The sequence below is a fragment of the Toxotes jaculatrix genome, chromosome 18 (genome assembly GCF_017976425.1).
Source record: "Toxotes jaculatrix isolate fToxJac2 chromosome 18, fToxJac2.pri, whole genome shotgun sequence".
In the NCBI taxonomy this organism is placed as follows: domain Eukaryota; kingdom Metazoa; phylum Chordata; class Actinopteri; family Toxotidae; genus Toxotes; species Toxotes jaculatrix.
The window spans coordinates 7,067,633-7,088,909 of NC_054411.1; the positions used below are offsets into that span (position 1 = coordinate 7,067,633).

Consider the following 21,277-nt stretch of genomic DNA (forward strand, 5'->3'; position numbering starts at 1 on the left):
CCTTCACAGTTATCTTTCCTCAAGTTTGGTCTATGCAATGTTTCTTCATGACAGTGCATATCAGTGATTAGTAGAGCAACCTCCCATGAACCTGGTGCTCTCACTGCATTTCAGTGGAATTAAACAGTCCTGCTTTATAACTGAGCCAGTGAAGAAACTGATTGTCTTTTAACTATTATATAAATCCCACAAATATTCTTCAAATCAATGAGCATTCACATACTGCATGTTACATCAGTGTCATATGAGTCTGGGGTTTGGGTCTGCTGATGTTAATATGACTGACTGAGGCCTATTAAACTGAGCCTGAACACTCTGTGTGCACATCTGCTTTCGCTCCTGCCTCTTGTTTTGTTTGTTGACAATTCTGTACGAAAACAAGAAGTAAATCAAAGGCAATGGTAAACAACATGACAGTCAATGTTAAGATATGTTGCATACACATAACACGATGCCATTATTTTCACAATATTGTGGCTGAGATTCCTCCCATTGTAGGAGTCTGCAGCCAAGTCCTAATCATTGACTCACACCCAAACCTCATGGGCATTCCCCCCCAGTGTAAGACCTATTTACAGGAACCAAATCCAAAATATTTTCACAGAAATAATCTGCATATCTAGAAATTTTGAAAAAAATACTCTCACCAGTAAGACTGACAGTGCTCTTCAGAGGAATGGGTTTTTAAAACATTAAATCGGTTTGTAATTTAATATACATGTGAAAACTAACAAGACTTTAACCATTGGCAATTTCAAAATCCCTTTGGTTTATATGGTAAAAGAGAAGATTTTCATTAGAGAAAGTGGGGCTCTTCTACTGCATCAGGCAATACATGCTCCTGCTCCATCTAATGAAAAGACCATTACAGTGCATTCCATCATAGTTTCAGTGAAAGCTCAGGTCCACCTGGGAATATTCTGCAGGAGAGAGATGGATGTTAGGAAGCAGAAGGTTTCTGAGGTGCTGACAAGGGGCACCGTGTATGCAGCTTTCCTCAGATGAGGTTTCAGGGCACAAGAGGCTCAGGTTCCTGGAAAGGTCTCCTTCATGGTAGCTTTGATGTACGTCTTGATTAAGACGCTGTCCACTGAATGTGGCAGCCAGTGCCTCTCTGCTATTAAACTAAAGGAAGACATAACATGGCCTCATTTCCATGCTGACAGAGCAGATGATTTGTTTGTGTTTCTAGAACAAGGAGTCACAAGAGTGGTGGACTACTTTTATATTCAGTAGGCCTACAGTTCTACTGCAAATAGGCAAATAGCAGAGCAAAACAGTTTTTGCCAGTGGTGGAAGAAGTATTAAGATAAAGTGAAAGAAACAATACCGCAACAAAAATACTCATTTACAGCAAAAAAAAAAAAAAAAGAAAAACTGCATTCCAGATTTTACTTATGTTAAAGTACATTAGTATTAACATCAAATCATATCATAATCATAATCATAAGTACCCACCACTTTAACATTGTCAAATTACTGTCTATACTATTATATTATGGGTTTATTAATCCTGGTGTGTCAATGTTGGGACAATTTTAAGTGTTTTATATACTGTTGAGCAGTTTAATCTGTAACAAGGGATCATATTTTATGATCTGATCACCTTTTGTGATCAGATCAATCTTGATTTGCAAAATAAGCAGTAGCTATAGCTGTCAAATATAAGTACCGCAGAACTGTACTTATGTAAAGTACTAGGTACTCTCATAAACTTTGGTAGATCTGTTCAAGTTGCAAGAATCATCCTAGATTTTTTTAACCAATCACAGCATAAAGACTGACTTTAATCAGTTCACATGTGTCCAAACTAAAATATACAGCAGACAAGTCTCACAACTGGTCTTGCATCTAGTTCATAACATGAAAAGCTAGAACTTCCTGTCAGTTCGAGTCTCCTCTCCATCTTGCACCCATGGGCCTCATCCCTGCCAGCATGACTGATAGCCACACCGCAAATTGAGCTGATTCAGAGACATGCTCTTAAATTAGGCAACAGATAGTATTTCCACCACAGGCATGAGTTTATCTGACTTCATCAACTCTTTTACATATAGTCAGGTATGTAAAGACCGTTGTTCATTGGCCTACCGGGAGTCCCTGATTGATATACCATGAAGTCACAGTAATTAATGGTGAAACTTCCCCTGGGACTGAAGAGGGTTGAAGCTGGGGCAACGGCAGCAATTAGGAAGCAACACAGGACCTGTAGGAGCACTCAAGGCCCCCTGGTGCCCCATCAATCAGATGCACATAAAAGGGTTGAGTTCAGGGGTGAGGTTTAACCAAAAAGACATCGTCAGACGGTTCATAAACGGCTTCCTCTTTCTTTAACCAAGCAGAGAAGAAGAGGGGAAACCATCATTTCTGGGTTAAGACCACAGAGGGTTTTTTTGCTCGTACATGGGTGACATGTTTTACAACATCTACAAAAGAGGTCAAATACTGTTTACGAGCATGTGTGAGCATGTAAATTTCATGGTGCTTTTCTGGGTCTATTAATTTTGCTACAACAAAAATATCAGAGTATTCTGTTAGTATTAACGACATCTCAGAGCTTTGTACACATTAAAAAAAAACACATTTTTATCCATGTAGGATGTACTGTTATCTTAAGTTTTGTTTGCTACTAGCTGGGTTTTGTTTGCTCAATAGCTGGGTAGAGATGAAGCCACTGATTTAAAATACAGTGCATGCTGGTTTTCATTTGTTGATGGACCACGTACTGTGCGTTACTGGCAAAAGGCAACCTACTTCTCCAAAATACCACAACAGAAGGAGGTTGTTAAAGAAATCAAAGACTGCAGAAAGGATTTCACAGTGTGGTCATGTTGAGGAGATTTATACGCCCTTGTTGTTTTTGTGATAAGGCTGCTAAAATCTTCTCTCCCTCCCAGCCTGCCTGACTCAACGGTTGTTTCCTCTGAGAGCTACAGGTGTGAGCTGAGACAAGGAAACTGTTATCAGAGTAGACAGAGAAAGGTCAGGAGGCTGGAGATTTTAGTGCAGGCACAATCAATAAACCAAACAGCTGGAAGGCTGAGTTTTTGTCTTTTAATGATCTACTAAAACAGCCCTCAAACTGTCATTGACTCTTTCATTTATGCTTTGAAACTTCTATAAAATTACTATGGATTTATTTACCATACTTGGTAGGTTTAAAAAGTAGATTCTGCAGAGTCTTTTCTCAAGCATGTGTCTGCTGATTAGATGGAGACTGAACTCTCTGACCCCAACCCACAGCTCCAGTAAGGCATCACTAATTTTCTATAATTCAGAACAAATAGAACAAAACCATATATGTGGTCTAGGTAAACAAAAGGAAAACTCTGAAATCCCCAGTGGCATATGCACATACTTACAGTAGTCTCTAACCTGTGTTTATTCACCAGTGGTTCTGCTTAAAATTATGGGTATAAGATGTGGAAAAAGAAAACCTTGGTTTCTCCATGGTGTCTCTGCTGTGCAGGTGTGTGAACTGGGTCATATATGAAGTAATCCTGTTTCCTCCTCCCAGCAGGAACCTAGCCACCTGTGCAGCAAACAAGAAAAGAGAGTCATGAATCATTAATTGTCATCAATTAATAATTAATCCCATCAAACACTGAGGATGCAGATGACTACCAGGTTCTGCCACTAATTGGCTTGGTAGGAAAGAAGCCTCTTTTCTTTAAAGGAATGTTACTTATCGCAAAAATGATTGGACTTAAAGGTGCTACTGGAGTGGAGAGAAAAGATAACAGAAGGAAATTATACAAGATAGGAGAAAAAACACACTGGGAAAGCAGCAATTCATGGTGAAAACAACCTCAGAAAGAAACTGCCACACCTTGTAATGGAATGAGGATTACTAGCACTAAAATCTGTTTTAATTCAATGCTGTCATTTAAGCAATACATATTTCAAAACAGTGCAGGACGAGAGGTTTATCTCAACAGCTCAAAATCTATGACATACACCTACTGGGGCAGTTTGTCTGTTTGAAGACATTCATGCCACACAGAAGCATTTCTGAAAACAGTAAAGGGTTTGTCACTCGTAAAATTTGTTACCAGAGAGGATATCATCTAGAAATAGCCAACAAATAAAGCCTTAAATAAATAAAGAAAGCGTCTGTGTGAGTACTGCACTGATGGAACTGGCATTCAGACCTAACATATCATAAACAAGGCAGGACAAAATAGTGAGATTATTTTGGTCAGTCCATTTTAGTCATGTGTTAGTTTTAATATTTTTAAACAGCCAGATAAAAACATATAAAGATAAGAGTGCCAGACCGTCACTGTAGTAAAACTATATACAGTGCATGAATTTATATTTACAGATTAATGTTGAAGTTAAAGTAAAGCAATTCACTGTGTAAATTCTTATTTTAAGTAAATCTTATCCAAAATAATCATAACCTTAATCAAAAAATAAATATGAGGAGTTACTTCCTTCCTAAACATGGCACGACAAGAGGATATTAAACCCAGCAGATCAACCCTTATTCTTCATAGGATTCTCTGACTCATGGTGTTGTATGATATTTTCAGTCTGCCTGCATTCTGTTCGTCCATCTGCACACACAGATGAGTCTTTGGCGTCGCTGCTCAGCGTCACTATCGCCGAGGTGGCTGCTGGAATTGAAAGTGATCCAGAATTCAACATTACAGCCAAGCTGTGGCTGCTAAGATTATCAGTGGCAGCAGCAATGAAAACTGCCCGGCCCAGACCTCAACGTCTCTGCTGAAAGGCAGTGGAAACACACTCAAAGCAAACAATGGCCTTCACCAGTCCATCAGCCGTGGCAAAGTCAACAACCCATGCCCGGACTCTTCCACTGGACATGCTCAGCAGATTTCTGTCTGACTCCTATCCTGGATCCATAAATCAGTCCAGAACTCTGTGTGTCCGTAGCCACTAAACCATTTTTGTCACATGTGTTTCCTTTAGAAATAGAACCATTCTGAAATAATCTAAAAGTATAATAAAAATAAAATTTGTCTTATGGTCCTGGATATCAAAACGAAAATGGTTCATGGTTCAACGGTTCACGGTTCAATTCTGGAAAGTTTTGCAATTTGTGTCAACACAAAAGGAGGTGATAACAGATGGCACATAATAGGTGCAATCTGCAATGACATCCAATAACTACCTACACAAATATTTGAAGCAGGCATTTTTATGGCACTTTTTTATGTCCATGCAGTATATCAACTTTCCTGCAGACCAAGGACGTGTGCCCTTCACCTAGTTCTACAATGTCAAACATACACATAAGGCTGCCACTTCGTGAGTATGCTGCACTATCTGGCACCTCTCCAAAGATCTGACGACCCTGGGAAGTGAGTTTTTTAAGTTTTTAATCTTTTCTTCTTTCGGATTTATCCAATAAAAGACAAAGTTTGACTGGTAGATAAACTGACTGAAATATCTTAAAAACCTATTCACATATGTTTCAACAATTTCAACAAGAAATTCAATCTATTTCAAACATATATTGTTCAGTCTACCTTAAGTACAATTTCATTCCCCCTCACTTACTCATCCATCTATCGGTCTATGCATCTATTCTTATATCAATCAGTGCATGCAGCCGTGAACTTCAGGGTCAGCACAGTGCTTCCGAACAACAGCTCAGCAAACTTTGTACTTCCCTCATGAAATGTTAGTCTGTGGTAGGACCATGCCACACACTGTTAGTCTTCCAGAAAGCCACATGTGACCCACAGTGCCTGGGGCTAAACTGGCGCCATCCACTTCCTGGGCACAGGCAGGCATGAGCATACCGGCTCTATTTTTAACTTCCTATTAGAGAGGACTGTTTTCAAATGAGGCTGAAAAGATAAGACAGCAGGAGGAAAAGGTCGCTGTGGGAGGTTTTATCTATCAGCAAATTTAGTAGTTGTGTGCAGCAGGAAAAAAAAAAAAACATTTGAGAATTTTGTGGAGGACAAAAACATTAAATGGACCTTCCCTCTCACAGCCTGGAGAGAAAACCTTTGCAAAAAAACACTAAATTGCAACATGATCAATGGTCAAACACTGTTTTCACATCCTCCAGGAAAAAGGTGCGCGGTTCCTTTAAGAGATACAAAACAGTCATTTACTTCCTGTATGCTAGCTCCCGGAGCTAACTGCTGCAAGACTCACATAAATTATGGAAATATTAAGACTAAAGGTGTTTCTTAGTTTATAAAGAGACAGTGAGTTTATGAAGACAATTTTCGGTAAGGTTATGGCGGGTAGAAAGAGAAAGATGTTAGCAATGGGAGTAGCAGCGGCAGCACCTGAACAAGGAGTAAATAAACAGAAAATCCAGGCTGGAGTGAAACTAAAGGTGTCACCTGCAAAGCTGAAGGAGCCTGTTCAATGTGGGAAAGATGCTCAAAGTGCTGAGACGGAGCGAAGCAGTTATTTCACCCACACTGACCTGCAGCACAGACTGGGACAGGACTTTTTCAACCAGCCTTGCATCAGTTTGGCTAAAGCATTCCTCGGCAAGGTAATGCTGCCATCTGACTTTCATTTTACATTCATTCATTCATTTACGGGATGATTTATCCTCTGTCGAGGGTATGCTTGTAGTTTGTGTCAGTGCGGCTCAAGGTTTTCTCTAAGGTTACTAGTAAGCTGTCACAAGGATAATAAAAGACATCCATATCACAAATATAAGTGACAAGTAATTTTTTTTTTTAAATTTCCTATCTAGTAAACGTTTGGTCTATAAAATGTCTAAAATGTCTGTCTTGTTTTGAAATATGGATTTTACAAGCTCCCATGGCCCTTGGTCACACCTACAAATGTTCAGTTCACTATCACAGAAAGAAAAAAAAAATCACATTGGTCAAGCTTGACCAATTTTTAATTTATGGATTCATATCAAAATTGTGGCCAATTAATCTTATGTTTATCGACTAATCACAGTAAAACATAATCTGTCTTGTTCTGTGTCCCTGCAGATGTTGGTCCGCAGGTGTGCAGATGGTACTGAGCTGCGAGGGAGGATAGTGGAAACTGAAGCCTACCTCGGAGGGGAGGACCAAGCTTCACACTCGGCAGGGGGCAAACGCACAGAGAGGAACACGGCCATGTTCATGAAGCCAGGCACAATCTATGTGTATCCAATCTACGGCATCTACCTCTGTATGAACGTGTCTAGTGAAGGTAAAAGCATTGCCCAACAAAGATGGCTTCAAATGAGAAATACCTGCTTTTTAGGTTTAATGTTCCCATTTCTGATTTATCATTAACATGACTTTAAATCTATGCAGCAATACAGTGGGTTTGTGTTTTCTATTGTCAGTGGGTAAAGGGCAAAGGGAAGGAGACAGAGTGGAGCCTTGCTGACTGGTGCATATTGTGTGCTGTTTGTCACAGGGGAGGGTGCCGCCGTGCTGCTGCGCTCCCTTGAGCCCCTGCAGGGTCAACCCGTCATGAGGCAGCTGAGGGCAGCCAGACGCAGGGAAGGAGCCCGACAACTTAAGGACAAAGAGCTCTGCAACGGGCCTTCGAAGCTGTGCCAGGCTCTAAATATATCCCGGTGTTTTGACCGCCGAGACCTAGCCTCAGACTCAGAGGTGTGGCTGGAGAGGGACCCCAACGCAAGCGCAGTAGAATCCTACGATATAGTGTCAGCACCACGTGTTGGAATAGAGTCCCATGGCGAATGGGCCAAGAAGCCGTGGCGGTTTTATCTTCGTGGGCACCCCTGCGTTAGTGTAGTTAATAAAGAGGCAGAAAGACAGTCTTAGTCACAAGACAACGCAGTGTCATAAGGACTTAACAGGAATATTCCTGAAACTACTATACCATCTGTTGCTTTGTGGACTTCAACCGTTTAGGCAGAATATAAACTTAAGCATTTTCTGTTTGCTTTGTTGGGATACACTACTTTTTACGCATATGAAATAAATACTTTGTGAAATAATTCTATGATGTTTTTATAATTTTGTAGTTCTTTGAAAATCAGGATGGTAGAATAACCTCCATGATGGATTGAGAATCTGCACAAATTACACAAAATGTTTTTCATCCAATTCATAAGATGCTTCTCATTTCCACAGTGTATTTATGGTACTGATGCAAAGTTACAGTGGTGAGTAATAGATTAGAGCTTAGAGTATGATTCAATTTATCAGTGCATAAGGAAAAAAAAGTTCTGAATCGTACCTTTACTCACGTGTCTCGTTTGTTCAGGTTTTCCATCTGGTTTTTAATAAACATTCATACTTGGGAACTTCTCCTCTCAGTGACTCAGTGATTTCACAGATGTTTGGAACGCTCTGCTTCCCTCGAAGCAAAAACAGCCCGTCTGATGTTTGGAGTCTTCCCTTTCTTGCCGTCTTTCTCTCCCCACCTCTGGGATTCCTGAGAAGATGTAGCTAGAGGTCTGGAATGATCATTACTCAGTGCGCCCCTCTGATGATCTGACACATCTGGGATAGGGAACAATGAAGTCACCCCCCACCACTCCAATCTCTCCAACATTCACAGTGAACACTTGAGGTGTTTCTGATATGTACAAAATAATTTAATACTGTAAACAAACATTTGGCTCGTCAAGGACAAACACTTTCTACATTTTGTAAATCTGCACACAATGACCCAATCACTGTGTCAGCTCATTTTAAAACAGCATTGTTGAGCAGAAGCACTTTGCTGTGAGCACAGCAGGCTATTAACTGCTCTCGAACTGACATGTTTTCCATTCGGTGAGAGCTGATACCGTCTCTGCGCCATTACTCCATGGGCGACTGAAAGATTGAAATAATGGGATCCTCATGGTTGGTCACCACAAGGACACTGCGAAACTTGTCAAACAGCGTCTTGAGCTGCGAGCGCCTCATGTTCTCGTTGTACATAATCTCCTCCAGGTGGTGGTGTCCCCGGAAATAGTGCAGCAGCCTGAAAGCAGTCAACATAACAGGCAGAAAAATGGGTTGAGAGCTAGAATTTCACCATGTCATTAGTTGTGTAAATCAACCATGAGACAGGACTTTCACCGCTCTGGTGACATTTTTCATTATTGTGCAGTAGGAAAAAACACAACACTGATCCCCTGATTGGTGAGCTATCTAAACACTTTTTATTTCAGTATACTCTCAGCTAACAGCTGGCAAATTATCTCAACTCTCCAGCCAACAGTTCCAATTAAATTTCTCAATATTCTGTGAATGCAATTAAAATAACTGTATTTTCCAAACCACTGCACAAATATCATCTTATTTCCTAAGAGACGTAGAAATGATTTATAATAAAATGAGCAGCTGGATCCTAACTAAAACTCATCCCATCTGTTAATCTAACTGCCTAAAAGCAGAGAGCAGTGGAGAGTTTAGAAAACATTTGATTCACAAGCAAAAGAAACACAGAATATATGTCTGCTATAGGCAGGTTTAATTACCTGGCAAACATCCGCAGATCCTCGGGATTTTGTGCAGCAGGGATGTTAAGAATAACCTGCCTCTCATGCTCCGACAGGCTGGCAAGCAGCGTCTCTGTCATCCTCTTGTTGAGTGGAGAGTCTCCACCAGGCAGCAGCTCTGCACTGGAGTTGTCCATACTGGGACTGGTGAGGGTCATGTCATCACTGCTGGCTACAAAGGGAGAGCAGACGGGGGGTGAAAGGCTAAATATTACCTGTTACACCTGTAAGAGGAGGGGCAGAGAGGTGATCTGAGCGAGGACGTACTTGGGGAACCGAAGCTGAGAGCACTCGGGGTGCTGAGACTGCGGCCTCCTACTCTGGCAGCCAGCGGAGGGTCTTCATCCCTCAGTCCGGGCTCATCCTCGCTGGGCGGAACCAACAGGCAAACATAAGTGTGCAGCTGGATCAGCAGACGGCGCTGGAGCATCCAAACCACCATCTGGATCAGCTGGGCCTGGTCAGGAGTGGAGCAGCAAACTGCATTACAGCGGAACTAAACATTGAACGAGCGAAGCTGAACATGCTCATGGCCCTAACCAGGTCAAATACGTTTTAAATCAGCCGTAGGCAACACAGAAAGCTCAAAATAGAGCCACAAGTAAGAGCCATGACTCTGATCTTGTTCTCATAAAAAATGGAGGCTGCAGACGCCGGAGCAGACGTCCCTTTGCCATATATAATTCATCCTCGACTCTCAAACAGCTCTGCCAAAACAAGACGGGTCCGAGATGATCACCAGATGGTCCTGTCCTTACAATACTGTATCCCAATTTTCTGTAAACGCCCTATAAACATGAGGAATTTACTGGGAAACAGTAATTTCACATTTGTTTGCTCTTGATTTGTACAAAAAATATCTGTTTCTGTTGCACTCAGTTATTCTTATCTAAACCTTAGCTCTTCAAACAAGGAACATTCTTTCATAATTACAGCTGTTTCTGGGTAATTTCACTTTGTTCAGACTTATTTAGGTCCAGATGTTTTTCTTATATACATACATACATGTCAGATTATTTCAGTAACAAAAGAAAAACACATGTTAAAAAAAAATAAAAAACAGGCGTATTTTCTCATTTTTTCACAGTAGTCTGTAATATTATTATTATTGGGTTCTTTATTATCAGTTACAGATCTTTTTTTTCCACAGTATTTAAACATATATTTCACAATAACCCTACCTCTTGTGCAGGAGCTTCCAGGGGGTTTCTGAACTCGGCCAGTGAGACAGGTAGTGAGAACTTGGCTAACATGGTGGGCAGATCATGACCAGGAAACTGCTGGGCAAAGTGCTCGGCCAGCGGTGAGTATCTATCCAGGCAGAGATGGCACATGTTATTTGACAGCACATAGGTTTTCCATTATCCACAGCTCTTTTGAATTCATTTTCCCCAATGTTGTAAAGGAAAGTCTATTCAGAGTCTGGCATGTAGAGAAGAAGGACAAGTGCTGCCAATCCCCCAATCTAGTTCTTTTCACATTCTGAAGTACAGGCTAGGGAAATCGGAATTTAATAATAGTTTAGATGTGTTTTTGAGACCAGTGTTTATGAGGTAAAGGCTCAGCAATATTATGGTTCATTAGTTGTACAGTAACCAGTACAGCCAACTGGCTTACACATATCACAGACACTCACAGGCAGATGTTGGCATGAGGCGACAGCATGTACACGTTGTTCTCGCACAGTGGGTAGATGATGATGGCTTTGCCCCAGTAAACCAAGTGAGCAGCTATTTGAAAGATCTGAGAGGGGAAATGTTTTGCAAACATTATTAATGATGTGAAAAAACAGCATCTACACATGAACGTCTAAACCACAAAATGTTTCACTGTGGAAAACCAGATGTTGAAGGAAAATAGATGTATAACTGGGAAGTTTTTTGAGTTTGCTTTGGATGTACATATATTGTCCACTAGGTGGCGGTAAGACATCACCAAAACAGTCACCTCTTCTATCGGTATATTTTAATAGATAAAATATAATAGATCTCAGACAAAAAGTAGAATATGATATCATCATTGTTGCACTTTTTGCACCTTATTTCACTTATTTTTCCATTTAAAAATATCATAGTCTATCATTCTCCCTATATTATACATGTGCTACATGTTTGAAACTGATGAAATTCATTGCCTTTTGTGTGTAATATTTAAATGACAAAGGTTTTAAAATACAGTACATTCACTGAGCTATCACCTATCAATCACATTTTTTAAGATAGAATTGCAGTGGCGATGCAGGTGGTGTGACTGTTCTGCACCTGGAGTAAGGCCAGGTCAGCGTCCTGGGCCAGCTGCTGCAGGTTTTTCACCGCTGAGCAAGTCTTGATGAGGCGCACCATCGCCGGCGAGCAGTCCACAGGAAGCTGGCTCAGCAGTGCCTTCTCACTTTCCAGCAGCAGCAGGGCATGATAGGGTCTGGAGAATCAAACAACATATGATACAGTACCAGTCAAAGAACAGAGCAACTAAATGTATCTAAGAGCACAAACTGGCCACTATGATGAAATAAAACTCTTATCTGAATAAACTATCTTTTATTCAGCCTCATAAGACATAAATAAAAAAACAGGCAGAAGCTGATCACAACTCTGATGTAGATGAGATGAAGAAACAATAGGTGGCAGTATGGCCCACAGAAAACTTTACATGGTTTTCTCAGATACTAAAACAGTGAGTCAGAGTACAGGAGCTCACAAATACACAACCCTAAATCAGCTGTTAAAGAGGCAAAACTTTGACATAACAAAAGATTAGAGAATTCTTTTTGAGCAAATTCAGCCCACGGGCCATGGCATTTCTGACTACATAGGTTAGGGACTGGAACAATCCTGTGATATTTGATGGTCATGAATTTGCTCAAAAAGAATTCTCTAATCTTTTGTTATGTCAAAGTTTTGCCTCTTTAACAGCTGATTTAGGGTTGTGTATTTGTGAGCTCCTGTACTCTGACTCACTGTTTTAGTATCTGAGAAAACCAAACAGTGCAGGCTGGTTAACTATATGTAAATGTGTGGACATGAGTTAATCACTTCATATTGTTCTTTTTCTTCAGCCAGATCAACTTAATATATTCTGCCTCTCATATTCTGAGCTGACGGTTACTGACTCATTTCACATGACTTGCAGCCAAGTCAGATCAGCCAAATAACACTATGGTGCTGCACTTGTGGGCAGAAAGTAGGAAACTATATTAACAACTAATAGTAGAAGTTAAAAAATTCCTACATAGTACATTAAAATGTGTCAGTATATGAAGAATATCTCAACCTCATTTCACCTTAATATTATAATATTTCCACCATGTGTTTATGCTGAGAGAAGGGGGCCGCTGGGTGGAGTATCTATGGTTGGTTGTGATATCCCATTTTTAGTATCATAGTCCATAACTGTTAACTGGGGTGTAGCCAGGAGTGTAATTTTAAAGGTTGGAACCAACACAGTGTAGAAACTGGTGCCTGCTCTCAATGATTTACTGTAAACATGTTACACTTCCGCCAGTCAAATATAAAGACTAAGTACAAAAAAACAACAACATACTGTTGAATAAAAAATATAAACACACCTTATAGCCTTAAGGCTGCGCTCTAATGCCTCTGGGGGGATATAGTTGCCACCAATCCTGTGGATCTTGTGTGGTAAACAGAAGCTCACCTCCAGCCAGTTGTTAATATGTAGTCGCACCACACCAGTTGTACAAAGGCTGACAAAACATCAGAATCTTAATATTTGTGTTGTTAAATAAATCAGTTGTCATATTTTTCTTGCAGAATAGTATATGTTAGAAAAAACACACAAAGCTAATTTGTATGAATGAACATGTAGGATAATATACAGTACAAATTAGAATTTTGAGTCCATGAAAAATTGAATTTGCGCACAATCAATCATAAAATACACAAAAATGACCCCTATTGTGAAAACACGCTGCCATTTTGAAAATCACCCCACGAGACTGTAGATGAATTGAAGTTTCAAGGATACAAAAATCCTAGTTGCTGGGTAGATACTGAGAAAACTGGATTGTTCTAGCACTTTCTCAGCTGTAGGCATCAATATATATTATGCATGGTAAGAAAAAATGGAGCAAAACAAAACAAAACAAAAAAAACATGAAATGTGACTCATCACACACCTGTCATAAGCCTCCTTCAGGTCCCTGGCTAATTTACATTTGGGAAGAATTTGTCTAAATGGGGACTGTGGACTTCCATCCGCTGGCATCAGGAAAAACAGAGAACATGGTTAATATATACTCTCATATCTAAACTTAATATCCTGTCATCTCTGAGGTGTGAGAAATGTAAATCTCACTCTCAGTCATGGTGGTGATCTCGTCCTGGACGGCCAGCATCAGTTTGGCCTCTCTGGTCAGGTACTGGCAGCGCCGCTCCTCGTGCTGCAGAGCTATAGCGATACGGCGTGAAAGGTTGTGCATGCAGCTGATGACGGAGGGGTCAGCGTTCGCCTGTAGTATAAGACAGTCATAAAGCATGTCAGCGATTGCGTATTAAATCGCATTTACAACTTCACTGCTTTAAAATGTAGCCCAGTTAACACTCATGTCAAACAATACCAGTCTGTCAACTGTCAATCATATATGGGATCTTAGCATGTAACACACTTAATGTAACAGACTTAAAAGTATAAACATAATCTAAAGATTATAATGTTCGGTTTTTACTGACACATTTTACTGCTCAAAACATTTAGCACCTTCAGTGGTGCTGAATTGTGCTGCATAATCTGTATATGTGCATATGTGTAATAAGCATGTAGAATAAACATAACAGGTGCACAAATTTGAACTGTGAATCCATTAAGAACTGAATCGTTAAATCTTCAGCAAACACTTAGAAAACACACAAAAATGAGCTGCACTGTGGATACACACTGCCATATTAAAACAAGCCAGCCTCCAGAGAACAACCACCTCAGTTGCTGGGCAGATATCACTGACAAAACATGACAAGGCACTTTCACGCCCCATCTCAGCTTTACTGAGGCTTACTGGGTACCATGACTCAGCATGGGCAGGAACGGGCTGGGTCTTGTTGGATAGCATGATTAAGCATAGTAAATTGGTCGCTCCTCCCACTGAGTTCCCATGCTCTCACAGATAGAGTATACTGGAATATTATCACCCACACACACCCGTCCTATTCACAGAAAACACTGATTAACAGAACACAAAAAGTGTGTGTCCCACCCACCGTCAGCTGACTTAATTGTGCTATCATTAAAAATAAAAATGTCAAATTAAGTTGTGATAATATAATATTAACATTTAAACTATTTTAACTGACAGAGCAAAAGGCCATTTTCTTTGCTTTTAGGTACCAAATACACAAACTATATCTTCAAATCACTATAATATCAACAATTACCACTGAAAATCTAATGAAGTTTTTTCATACCCTTAGCGCAAACACCACATTGAACAAGATCATCGTGGGCATCTCTCTCTTAGGTGAAGGATCTGTTTTAGAAACCTACATGGAAAGAAGACACATTTTGTAATGATGCAGAAAATAAACAAGGTTTATAATAATATGTAATAATATGGGGAAAATGTAAATCTACAGCATGTAGATTAATATTCAATGGATTAGAAACAGTTCTATTCACAAGTACTACACTTATTAAGTAAACCTAGCAAAAATGAATGCAGTCTAATACAACAGACCTACAATACATGCATTCATTTTATCTACATGTACATAAACTGCCAACTGAGTGTATAGTACAAGGGCACTTATACATATTGCATGGATAATTAAGTAAGGGGATGGAAACAATAAAAGCAGCACTAGTACAATAATATACAACTAAGTACAATATTGCAATAACTCGACCTTTATGAACCCTTAAAGTTTAGAGTTTTGAGGCTTTGTCAGATAAGTGTTGACCAAAATCTATGGTCATATTTTAATAAAGCTGTAAGTTGTTCCTGGTTTTCTCACAGAAGCGTCTTAAAAAAGAAAATGAAATTGAACTGCACTGTAAAATACCCTCATCTTGAATCATCAGACTGGAAAAAACAAAAGCGTCAGCAGGGGGCCCTGCTGAAGTTAAGACCACTCTGCCAAAGTTCAAAGCTGATGGCAAAACATATCAATATTATAATAATGATATTAACAGAATTCAAGACAACACTGTTCACTTTTTAATTGATACTTTCAATCACAAAGGTCTAATTACAGCTACAGCAAAAACAACAACTTTACAACTGCTAATAACAACTTTATAATATAGTGATTAACCAAACAATATATCCCAGTATAATATATATGCCAACCTACTCTGAATGCACAATAATTTTTATCTTCTGAACGATGGAAACTTCATTTGTTCCTACCTGAATGATGGGAGGATGCTGAAGGAGAGTAGGGTGACCCACAAATCGAACATTGTCTATCTTCAGCTCAAACTTCTTTCCACACATATCAGATTTGGTGGCGAGGATGGTGGCGAGGATGATGTCGGAGAACCTTGAAGAATGAAGAACGGATTCAATAAGAAAGTGTGCAGGGTGGTGGGGAGAGAGAGGTCACAGCACAGAAACAGCTGGGACAAGTGAGAAAGTTTAAATTAGCTCAGTTTGTTTTCTTTTTTTTCATATTCCTGTCTATAAGAGGGGTTGCGTTAATCAGATGCATCTGCCTGTAATATAATTCAACAATCAGAGTACAAATTAAAAAAAAGCTTGTGTGGCTACTTGGAGAGGAGAAAAGAAGAAGAGGTCTCCTTGCAGAAAAAGTGAAGTCGCTGTATGAATGAAGAATGTGAAAGACTCATGCTGGTTTGACTTAAGTAACTCATGCTGCGATAAAAGGGATAAAAATCAAGCCATTAACTTCCAGTTAAAAAAATTAAAATGAAAATTAAACACTATAGACTTACCCCACCAACACAATTAGAAAAGAATGTGTTGTAGTTGCTTTATTGTAGTTTGCATTTGATTTATATTTAATTTTAGAATGCTTAGTCTACATGCTACAGGTAATATAATCAGTGTAAATTAAAACTTTGATTACATTTATTTTATATTTAATTATAGTTTTAAACTGCATGGATTCTTGCATGGCACACTGTACACAGGAAACCAACACTGAAACCCCATATTAACCAAACACTGATTCACTGGATCTGCTACAGATAATTTATAAGGATTTTTTTTTTTTTTTGGATTAGGGTTGGGGATTCATATAGGACACAAAATAGGAAAGAAGGGGATAAAAAAAGACAGGGGTGATCTAAGCGAAGGAAAGGTGGTTTAGAATGATTTGGTCTTACCCTGCTACCAACTGTTCGTCAGTTAGTGGAGATTGTTCTCTGAAATGGGAATTGGGCCATAAAAAAGAAGAAAAAAAGCAAACAAAAGGGAAAATGCAACACACAGTTGGGCTAAATGCATAAAATGGACATCAAAACAACCCGAACAAACATGTGATACTGTGATGTGAAACTGCTGGTCTGCAGGTTGATTCGAGCAAATTACCAGTTAACCCAGTCTAATGTCATTAATGTTTAAACTTTAAACAGACATGTGAGCTTAGATTACATTACTCAGAGATTAAAATTTATGCACTCGTCATATATTTTCAAAAACCAGTAAAACTGGAGTAAACATCATAAAAGCCTGTTTGAAATGGAGTCAGGAGGCAAAACTGAGAAAAAGAAAAAAAAAACTTCATGATGTTGTGCCAGTTTTATCTGATTATGCCTGGTGAGATGAACTGATTAAAGTCTTAAAGAGGTTAAATGCTCACATGTGGCTGTTTTTCATGACACGTTGACCAATGTAATTTCACCCAACCAATGACTGACCAGCGTTACCATCTGTAAAATGGCACCGTGATGCTGCTCTGAACAAGAGACAAGACAGAAAAGGTTCTCTGTCTGGACATTTTTGTATTTTACAGAAACACACATCAACATCACCGAGTGTGCAAACAGAGGGGAGTTCAAGTGGTTTGCAAATTCTGTTCTGTTCGTGTTTTCTGCAGCTTCTGCCACAATCAGTAAAACAGCTCAACCACTCATCTTGAATAGCTGAGAGGAAAAACTCTGAGTGCTTCACTTTGTCTGCACTGTGGACTGCTCTGAACATTACTCAGCTAAACTAGTGTCAGTTTCCCTCTTTCTTCTTTGTCTCGGTGGATTAATAAATCATATTTAGCCAAGAGAAAGTCGGATGTGTATTTAAAAAACAAAACAGAAAAACAAACAAAAAAAAGAGTCTTTTGCAGGAAAATACCAAGGAGAAGGAAAAACATAATGAGAGTAAGAAGCTACTGTGGATTTCAACCTACAGTCAATTTTATTATATGTATAAATCCATTAATATTAGATGAAGACCACAATATACCTTGAATCACCATCCTGATCTTCAAGACCATCCCCGGTTGTGTTCAGTGCATATGGACTTCGTTGTTTTGCTTGTGGGCAGAAATAATAATATTAGTTCACATGATTATGCCAGCTGGTTAAAGGAGAAACACAAGATTAAGAACAACAATGAGCAGAATGTTATTTTGGGTCTTTGTCGGGGTTGGTAAGTGTCTGCCTACTTTTACGGCCTATAACTTTTGCACAGTACTGCAGGTCATACTAAACTCAAACCGTCACAAGGACACATGTGGGGAACAGAAAGAGGAACTGTGGACACAAACTGACAGTACTGATACATAGTGAAAGAAACTGTGGCCACGCCGATTAGAGTCCCAACAAAAACATCTGATCATAGTTAGCCAGTTGTAGTGGACAATATTGTGCGGTGTTTGCTACAACGTCCAGCCCCTGTAAATGTGTAATTTGGTGAAAGTGAAGCCTGGGGTGACCCTGGTTTCCCTCAATTAAGAGTAGGTGATGGATTGTGATTGACTTTAAATCTCTGGTGGGTTATGCTAACGCTACGCCTACCTGTAAGAGATGACGGACATTCGGCCACCCGTTGGAAAGGGTATCGAAAGAGTAGTTTGTTCCCTCGGCTGCCAGAGCTAACCAGTATGACGCTAATAGGACTGGTTTTATCGCCAGTTTTGTACACGCTGTTTTGCGACTGACTGTACATGGATTTTCGGTCATCTGGTAACCCGGCGGATGGGTTGAGCATCATGTTAGCATCCTAGCTAACGGTGCGTTAGCTGCGCCACAATAAAGTCGGCCTCCAGCGGTGTCTGCGACCAAACGCTGAATGTTAGCGTCTTTGCGGGTGAAGCTCGTACTAATGTTTGCCACACACAAACACCGAACCTGGACGAATTATAGTCTAACTGGTTTTAACTTTTCGGCCTGAATATTAAGTCCACCGTGCCGTTCATCCATGGACTGCTGCGATTGTTTTGTGTCACCTTGAAAAATGTTCGGCCGGAACCGAGACGGCAGCTAAAGGATCCTCCCCAGCGGCAGCAACAATTCATTCTCTTTCTGCCAGTATCTATCTATCTAGCTAGCTAGCTAGCTAGCTAGCTAGCTAGCTATCTATTTAACGATAGTACAAGATTAAAAAGCAGTGTGTTGGCTACTTAAGAGAATCGTGAAATTATTTTAAAATATGCTTAAACCTGGCCTGAACAAACTCCAGATTATTAATATTATTCTCACAGTTTAACCTCAGCGTATGTTGAAGTCTGGCGCATTAGTCGTCCTACATTTCAAATATGGACTTTGTAAATAAAGACCTAAAAAGACAGGGTCAACTCTGTCTTGTTAACATTTTCCATGTCGCACTGTATCCGCTGGGTGGCGCACTGGCTGATTGTGGGAAATACGAGGCCTTCAGAGCTGGAGATATAGTTGAGGTATGCAGGCTTCTGAAAAGCTGTTTTATTTGAAAAAATAATTACCTCAGACTTCTCAGGACCATCCACATTACTTCATAACCCAAGGGTGCAAATAATCGCGCATCTCATTCTCGAAATTAACCATAATCATTAACCATTTATAATGACAGCCTCCTTCCAGTTATGTGCAAAACTAATAAATTCTTCACATTTTTACATCTGTAATAAAACACCACAAGCCTGTCCAGTTGTGTTTAATATTCATTCATTCATTAAGGTCCTGGTCTAACATTACTGGCATTATCGGTAACGGCAACGGTTCCACAATTTCCAGCCGTCGCCCTCATGATACAGTATTTTGGGGCACAGTTATCATTAATTTCAGATGACCGCACCCAATTAATATCAAACTGCACGTTTTTACAGAAGCCAAAATACCCGGCAAAATACCTTTCCTCCGAAGATATAAGTCATAATAAATAGAAAACATTTTTTTAAATTTACCACTGGTCCACTCACTCATAACGCCATATCTTCTCAAATCGTGAAGTTTATCTACCCAAATACCGGACTGATCGTACCGTTTCTTAAAACATGTAACCGTTACAGTGGGCTCACGAGATTAAGAGGTTTTAGTCACAGAATGACAGAAGTGATCGTGATGGTGTGGATTTAATAGACTCTTACTGAACATTCATTCTGACAATTTACTTGTTTAGTCGAGGCTTAGGGCCTCTAAAGACAAGAAAAATAAACAATGCCCAAACAGAGAGAGGTGTATTTAATATGAATTTTATTTGGTGCATTTGGCAACAGCTTCACTGCAGTACGTGAGACGTCCTGGATACATCTGTAAGACTGCTGCACATCATTTGAATGCGAACTGCGTCTCCAGGCCCTCAGTGGTACTGTCTGCCCAGGGCGGACACGACCACGGCCAGGAACTTCTGCCAGGCCTCCTGGACTTCAGCGGTGAAGACGGAGGGGCCGAACTTGGCAGCCACGCACACACTGATGCACTCAGCAAGGACCTAAAATGAGAATAATAATATATCGATCACATTAAGGACACTGTCAGTGTGATAGTCTGGGAGAATAATTGATAATAATTAATGAATAATTAATGAAGAAGGCAGAGTCAGAGATGGCCACGTACCCTGAAGTTATCAGGATCCACATGGAGCTTCTCGGAGTGCATCACGCTCAGGTTGGCGTAGGTACTCTTGATGTTGTCCATGTTCTTAACAGCATTTTCCAGCCCACCCATCACTGTCTTTCCGTGCTTGGCCACTTTAGGGTTTCCGAGGATGGCGGCGTTGGTGGACAGGTTGCCAAATGATGCGAAGTGTCTCTGAGTCCAAGGATATACAATCAGAAGCCTGAAAGGACACGATCCACGAGAAAGAACAACGTCAAAACACAACACCTGCAATTTGTCTCCAGAGGAAAGGACTAATGACAGTAGCCTAACCATCAGTGGTGGTGTGGGGAACAACAACATGTAAATAGAAAAAAAATTGAGATGTGGGATCCCGTTGAGGAAAATACATCACAATAAAATCGCATAACACATAGGTTTGTGTTTGTGAATCGTAAAAATAGACAGGTCACCTGGTCAGAGCCTGGGGTCCAATTTCGGCCACATCGATCTTCCCCCACAGGGAAGTGATGGCGGAGCGCTCAGCATCTGTCCACTCAACCATGTTGACGACGTTAAGGTTTTCTCGAGCTTTTTCAAAATAAAATCTCTGATCACAAACCTTTAACAAAGTCCAGTCGTCCGGACGTTTTATAAATTACTCAACGCCACACCTCTCAGCCCTGGAGGCATCTGATTGGACCAGAGTCCACGAGAAATTGGGCAGTTACCTGTAACGATTTAGAGGGGATCTTTGCCAGTACTGGAAAAAAATACTGATAAGAATAACATGCAAATTATTGCCAAGATTGATAAACTGCGATGAGACATGCTATAATTAATATATAAATAAACCTGAAAGCTAAAGAAGGTTAAAGGTGAATTGTGTGCAACAGTTCCTTAATTAAAGGTTGCAAAATGTTTACATAATGTCTTTAAACG

At 40.0% G+C, this 21,277-nt stretch overlaps 3 protein-coding genes across 4 annotated transcripts; 1 reads left to right on the forward strand and 2 right to left on the reverse strand.

Annotated features, from left to right (window-relative positions):
- The first annotated feature begins 6,093 nt into the window (after window positions 1-6,093).
- On the forward strand, window positions 6,094-8,215 carry mpg (N-methylpurine DNA glycosylase). The gene is made up of 3 exons (XM_041062794.1): window positions 6,094-6,487; window positions 6,945-7,149; window positions 7,363-8,215. Exons 1-3 carry the CDS (start codon window positions 6,197-6,199, stop codon window positions 7,734-7,736), a joined length of 870 nt encoding a protein of 289 aa, XP_040918728.1. The 5' UTR covers window positions 6,094-6,196; the 3' UTR covers window positions 7,737-8,215.
- Window positions 8,216-8,478: 263 nt separating this feature from the next.
- Window positions 8,479-18,753, reverse strand: nprl3 (NPR3-like, GATOR1 complex subunit). Of its 2 annotated transcripts, XM_041063464.1 has the most exons (14): window positions 18,335-18,753; window positions 17,781-17,850; window positions 16,706-16,744; window positions 15,768-15,900; window positions 14,827-14,901; window positions 13,724-13,877; window positions 13,545-13,626; window positions 12,975-13,112; window positions 11,671-11,827; window positions 11,046-11,152; window positions 10,591-10,720; window positions 9,677-9,866; window positions 9,389-9,581; window positions 8,479-8,889 (listed from the first exon to the last, which is right to left on the reverse strand). In XM_041063464.1, exons 1-14 carry the CDS (start codon window positions 18,528-18,530, stop codon window positions 8,724-8,726), a joined length of 1,830 nt encoding a protein of 609 aa, XP_040919398.1. In that variant the 5' UTR covers window positions 18,531-18,753; the 3' UTR covers window positions 8,479-8,723. The 2 variants fall into 2 exon arrangements, with proteins under 2 accessions (XP_040919398.1, XP_040919399.1); XM_041063465.1 differs by lacking the exon at window positions 16,706-16,744.
- A 1,220-nt stretch (window positions 18,754-19,973) lies between these two features.
- On the reverse strand, window positions 19,974-20,971 carry LOC121198566 (hemoglobin subunit beta-A). The gene is made up of 3 exons (XM_041062809.1): window positions 20,809-20,971; window positions 20,354-20,576; window positions 19,974-20,228 (listed from the first exon to the last, which is right to left on the reverse strand). The coding sequence occupies exons 1-3, from the start codon at window positions 20,898-20,900 to the stop codon at window positions 20,097-20,099; spliced, it is 447 nt and encodes a 148-aa protein (XP_040918743.1). The 5' UTR covers window positions 20,901-20,971; the 3' UTR covers window positions 19,974-20,096.
- Between the last annotated feature and the right edge of the window lie 306 nt (window positions 20,972-21,277).